Source organism: Sturnira hondurensis, unplaced genomic scaffold (genome assembly GCF_014824575.4).
Source record: "Sturnira hondurensis isolate 20B ecotype Veracruz unplaced genomic scaffold, ASM1482457v3 Scaffold0014615, whole genome shotgun sequence".
NCBI lineage: Eukaryota > Metazoa > Chordata > Mammalia > Chiroptera > Phyllostomidae > Sturnira > Sturnira hondurensis.
In genome coordinates this window covers 234,066-240,065 of record NW_028087246.1, presented here as the reverse complement: position 1 = coordinate 240,065, position 6,000 = coordinate 234,066, and the positions used below count along the sequence as shown (strand labels likewise).

Here is a 6,000-nt window from a genome sequence, read left to right as displayed (position 1 = left end):
GGGGGCCCTGTCCTGCCCGACCCTGCTCGCTGCTGGCTCCGCCCCTCTTACCGTTGAACGGTTAGATGTAGTCGGACTTCCGTATAATTCAATTTTCTGTCCTTTGGTTGTGTCTTTGTTTCTCCAAACCTTTGTTTTATTCAAACTTGGTTGTGGGAGAAGGCACAGTGTTTCCACCTATGCCTCCATCTTGGCGGAAGTCCTCTCCTATTATTTTCCACATGTTGTCTGGGGCTCCTTTTTCCCTGGGGGTCCCACACCTCCCCGTGTACATTCAGATCTCTCCCCTGTGCATCTGTCCCTTGGTTTACACTTATTTTGCTGCTGCGTCACCCCCCTCCCCTGCACATCCCCCTTTCATTTGTTCACTGTGCTTTCCTTCCTGCACTGTGGCCACAGGCCTCTGCCCCCGGTGATGGTGGTACTGGCCTGGCGGGACAGGTGCAGAGACAGCTGAGGGTAGGAGGGCGGGCCTCTCCAAGCTGTGCTTGCTAGTGTGATGAGTGTGTGCACGGAGGATGGCTGCCTGATGGGTTTGTTAAGAAAAATTCAGCTGAGCAGATTCGAAGATCTAATTGGACATAGTAAGATCTAATTTGTGAATCCGGAGCAGCCTATCTAGTGACTAGAAGGGCCCTTCAGGGAGTTGTCCAAACTGGGAGGTTTTCTAGGGAGAAGGGTGGGGCCAGGGCTGTACTAACAACAGAAAGGAAAGGGTTCTTGCCCCTGCCCAGAGTTTCTGTCTGGCAGATTGTCTCTTTCTTTGGGGAGGGAGGACATGGGGAGGCCCCTGTGGCGGATTCCCTTTTAGGCGTTAACCAGAACTTCTGGGTGGTTTGATTAATCTGGAAGAGGTTGAAACTGCACCTTGATCAGGTGTTAAATCTTGGTTTGCGATTATGGCCTTTTAGCACAAGTGACGGACGCCATTTAAGTTTCCTTCTTCCTATCTCCTTAAATCCTGCCTGTCTTGTCCTAATGATACTTAATAGAATTGTATACTTGAAACGTTTTTTTTAACGAGTATCACCCCAATACATTTAATGAAAAAATTGTAAAGAATTTATTTATTTTTAGACAGAGGGGAAGGGAGGGAGAAAGAGAGGGAGAGAACATCAACATGTGGTTGCCTCCTGTGTGCCCCCCACCGGGGTCCCATCCCTGCAACCCAGGCATGCGCCCTGACAGGCTGGCACTCAGTACACTGAGCCATACCAGCCAGGGCAAATTTAATGAAATTTTAAAAACTCTTTTAAAAGCTTTACTTATAGCAGTTGACTTCCCTTTTGAGTATTTTAATCCCTTTGCTTACTAAAAAGATTAAAATTAAATTCTTCAGCCTGGAAAGAGTGGATTCCAGTAGTTTTTTAAGTAGGCTTCCTGGGCATTTCTTTCCAGTCTCTGATCGTGCACAGCGACCTCAGAGAAGCCTTCTTTAGCTGCCCTGTATAGAACAGGACCCCTGTCGCTCTGTCTCCTATCCAGGCACTAACCAGGCCCAACCTTACTTAGCTTCCAAGATCAAATGAGGTCGGGTGCATTCAGGGTACAGGGTTGTAGACCCATAGACAGGACGCCTGTTGCTCTGTTCCCCTCTGTTCCGGCTTAGTTTCTCAGCACATCTGACCACCTGCCTTCGTGGGACTGTGTGTTGTCTCTGCCCTCAGCCAACTGTCAGCTGCAGGAGCACGGAGCTCTGTGTGCCTTGCCCTGGGAGCCATGCCCAGCACAGCGCTGGCCCTCATGTGCTGGACCCAAGAGCAGCCCACTTGTCTCCCCCAGAGTTACCTAACCTTCGTTCCCGACACACCTGGTGGTCGGGGCCGTAGCTGGTCTCCTTTCTTTCTATGTAAGGTTTACAGTGGCTTGTCGCTACAGTCTCCTAGAGACGCTAGCGTCTGTGTTGTCGTGTTCAGGGTTGAAGTTCTGGAGTTGATTGTTCAACTGTCTGATTGAGGGGGCTTGGGGTCTGATTTTTCCCCCCTTTCTTTTTTGCACGTTCTCTTCATCTGCCTGGTTCGGGGAGTCAGTCCTGGGCATGACGGTGCGTGGAATGACGGCCAGCTCCAGGAAATGGCCCAGCTGAGGATGAAACACCAGGAAGAACTGACTGAGCTGCACAAGAAGCGTGGGGAGGTGAGGGGGGCTGCTTTCCTCCCCTGTCTTCTGCTCTGCGTGGATCTTGTGGTGGGGAGGGCGGGCGGGGGGGGCAGGCAGGCGGGCAGCCGCCCTGGCTACATGTGGCATTACCAGCTCTGTCCTTGGGAATGAAACAGTGGGAAAGGTATGAGGCCTTTGCCTCCATCAGTGGGGGGGGGAGCCATGAGATCGCAGCCCGGGCATCAGGCCCCGAGGCAGCTGAAAGAAAAGCTTTCTGATTGGTCCTCTGAAGGTCTCCTAGTACCTTCCCGAGGCTTTTGAGAGAACTTGCAGAGGCAGAGGCGCGTGACGGGTGGGCGGCTGCCAGAGGAGGGGCCGGGAAGAGGGCGAATCGGGTGAAGGGGTCACTTGTGTGGTGATGGGTGGGAACTAGGCTTTTGGTGTGGTAGACCCAGATGTTGAATTACATACAAGGTCACACACCTGAAACTTCTGTAACGTTATAAACCAATGTTACCTCAATAAAGAAATTAGTTTTGTTAAAAACTTTTGAGAGTGAATCCTGAAATTTCAGAAAGAATCAAATCCTGGGCTCTGTTGACCCTGAGTGGTGTTATGCTAGCAAATTATGAAAAAATACAATTTACAGATCACCTGAATTGATTATTTTATCAGCAAAAGAGTGCAAAAAGGTAGCCAGGATCAAGGGGTAGGCAGATGTCCTCCGCAGGAGCCTGGTGGTCACCTGGACCCCTTCTTGTCCGCCGAGCCTGCTGTCCACAGGGGCACACGTGTGCCCTCCAACCTCCCCACGGGCTCTTGGACTCCTCTCGGCTGCTCAGCTTGTTTCATCCTGCTGTGGGCCAACCCCACAGACCCCCTTTCTCCTCTAAAAAGGAAACAGCTCACTGTTCCTAGTTTCCAGCCGAGGCCCTGACATCCGTGTTCATGAGAGTGTTCTTCCTCCCCACAGTTAGCACAGTTGGTGATCGACCTGAATAACCAGATGCAGCAGAAGGACAGGGAGATGCAGGTGAATGAAGCAAAGTGAGTAGAGACAGCACCTCCCTCGGGACTGGTCGTGGGATCGCGCCCCTGTGTCTGTACCCTGTGGGCAGGGCCGGTGGCAGGTGCTGACAGGTGGCAGCCGTGTTAGACTCACCAGGAGTGCCGTTCAGTGCATGCAGAGCCAGGGGTCTTTTTCCACCTGCTGGGGACGGGGTCAGGGGAGGCAGGGACAGTCCCCTCAGTCTTGCAGGTTCCCGGCATACTCCTCGGGAGAACCTCTGGCCCTTGCAGGTGTCCCTGCGGCATTTGTGTTTCTCCCCATGGCCACTGGGTATGGCAGCTGGTGTCTGCTGTGGTGGAGATGGGGCCAGGATAGTGAGTGTGTGGCCCTCGAGAGCAGAGATGAGTTTGCGGGCAGGATTATTCTCCATGCGGGAGAAGCCTGGCAGACGAGATAAACAGGGATGCAAGCCTTAGTTTCATCTGTGCCATTTTCCTTAATATGCAGAGAGGGGTGGCTAGAGGCCTAGAAAGGTGGAGAACCTTCTCAGGCATTCTTGCTCCGTGGATGACAGAGCTGGTGGAGTATGTGGGCTTTCCAGCTTAAGCCTCCATTGATCACTCAGGTTAAGCAGAGGCTCCCTCTCCTTCAAACCCTGCTTTTCTGAAAGGTGCCCTAATAGTCCTTCAGAGTCTGGATGAGTTTGAGCGCAGGTGCTTCCTCTGCTAATGGGGTGCCCCAGTGGTTGGGGCTGGGCTAAGCTGAGGGAGGGATGATAAAGATGCAGTCTTCTGCACCCTGGCTGGTATAGCTCAGTGGATTGAGCACGGGCCTGTGAACCAGAGGATCGAGGTTCGATTCCCAGTCAGGGCACATGCTTGGGTTGCAGGCCAGTTCCCGGCAGGGGCCAGTTCCCAGCAGGGGATGCACGGGAAGCAACCATACATTGATGTTTCTCTTCCTCTCTCCTTCCCTTCCCCTCTGAAGATTTAAAAAAAAAAAAAAAAGATGCAGTCTCCTGCACGGTACCTGCTGTGTTGGCTGAGGTGCCTGAGCTAGTACCGCCCGGGCGCAGGGCTCCTGCGTGGCACCATCCCTCCCCTGGGTGTCTGCTTTCAGAATCGCAGAGTGCTTGCAGACGATCTCTGACCTGGAGACGGAGTGCCAGGAGCTGCGCAGTAAGCTGCAGGACCTGGAGAGGGCCAACCAGACCCTGAAGGACGAGTATGACGCCCTGCAGATCACGTTCACTGCCCTGGAGGAGAAGCTGAGGAGGACGTCGGAGGAGAACCAGGAGCTGGTCACCAGGTGGATGGCCGAGAAAGCCCAGGAGGCCAACCGCCTGAACGCGGAGAATGAGAAGGATTCGAGGTGGGAAGTGAATCTGTGCGTGGGCTCCTGGTTTTGTGCAGCTGCACCTGGGCCTTTGGAAACAAGGAAGCAGATCTGGCAGCTCCAGCCACGGGGGCAGGGGGGAATGCCAGAGAACACCAACGAAAGTAGAAGTGGCAGGGTGGGCTTAGAGAGGTTTGCACTTACAAGAGCACTTCGGCGGCTAGCAAAGGATCATCTCTCCAAAGGGCTTTGGCCCGTGCTGATCTTGCTGGTGAATTCTTTCAGCGTTTTGAAGAGAAAAGCTAATTTTTGAGTAATATAAATACTAAACCAGAATTACAGAAAGATTGAAATCCCTCCAAGTTTTGTGAAACTATTTAGGCCCATACCAAAAAATCTGATTTTGCTAACGTACAAAACATGAACATAGGTGTAAAACTCCTAAGTTAAAGTCATTGGTACACTTTTTTAAAAATCCAGTGCAGTTCTGCTAGGATTTATCCCAGGAATTAAGAGATGATTTATTGGGAAAGCACTTAAATGTATCTTGTTAGAGAATAAACGATGTGACCGCTTTACTAGATCCTGAAATGGCCATCTGCTCAGATTAACTTTCCCATCCTGAAAAAAACCCCTTAAACTGGGAACCAAAAGTTTTAATAAAAACAGCTGATAGTGTGTGTAACAGAGGCAGTGAGAGTTAGTCCCTTCAGGGGCATATGTGAAAATCCCCCAGAGAGCCCCCCTGCGTGTGACCAAGGCCCGTCACCCTGCGTGCATCCCCATCCAAACCAGGAAGAGAAGAAGGGGCCCCTGCTGGACCCCGAGAGGAGTTTTGGCCATGCAGCCGGAGAGGAGGCCAAACACAGAGCAGGTGGGCGGGGCGGGGGGTGGCCGTGGTGATCCGGGAGAAACCCGGGAAAGAGTCATCTGAGAAACTGACGGTGCGACTTCACCAGGGGTGAGAACACGGGGTTTTAGACCCCATGTAGTTGAGTCTCTGAAGAGGTTATTGCAGTTACTCTAAAACAATGAATGGAAATAAGAGCCTTCATGATAGCACTAACCCTACCAAGTAACGTACTGAACCCTAAGGTTCAGCGGGCTGAAGGTTTCGGAAGTAGAAAATGGGACCGCCAGCTGTTTACTTTGTGAAAAGTTCCTAAATCCAGTGTTGGAGGACTTTCTAAACATTAAAAGATAGGGAAGGAAAGAGTGGGCTGGGTAAAATTTTTAGACTTTTTATCATGAAAGAACATAAACAGCTAGGACAAGCTGTTATAAAATAGACGTCTTTCACAGCATCGGTAAGGAATGGTGGGTGCCGAGGCAGGTCACGAGATTGACCACGGTCAGTAAGCCCAGCAGCAAGGGCTGTTGGAAGGCTGGTGAAAGGGTGGTGACGGGCAGCCCATTTGTACAGCCTGGAGGACAGCGGGGTGACTGGGAGGGACCCCGACAGGCGTCCCCGCTTGTTGGGCTTCTATCTGAGGAGGTAACGGGCTCCCCAGTGCGGAGATCGCCCGCCATTCGTAGTGGGGAGTAAGTAGAAGCAG

General features: G+C 52.0%; 1 protein-coding gene across 4 annotated transcripts in view; it reads left to right on the top strand.

The window, feature by feature from the left end:
• The window catches only part of ATG16L1 (autophagy related 16 like 1), a 35,660-nt gene that overhangs the window by 6,324 nt on the left and 23,336 nt on the right, over window positions 1–6,000 (top strand). For all 4 annotated transcript variants that reach the window (XM_037063487.1, XM_037063486.1, XM_037063485.1 and 1 more), the window contains exons 3-5: window positions 2,031–2,136; window positions 3,074–3,147; window positions 4,229–4,480. In XM_037063487.1, the coding sequence (XP_036919382.1) occupies window positions 2,031–2,136; window positions 3,074–3,147; window positions 4,229–4,480 (432 nt within the window). The remainder of the gene's footprint in view (window positions 1–2,030; window positions 2,137–3,073; window positions 3,148–4,228; window positions 4,481–6,000) is intronic.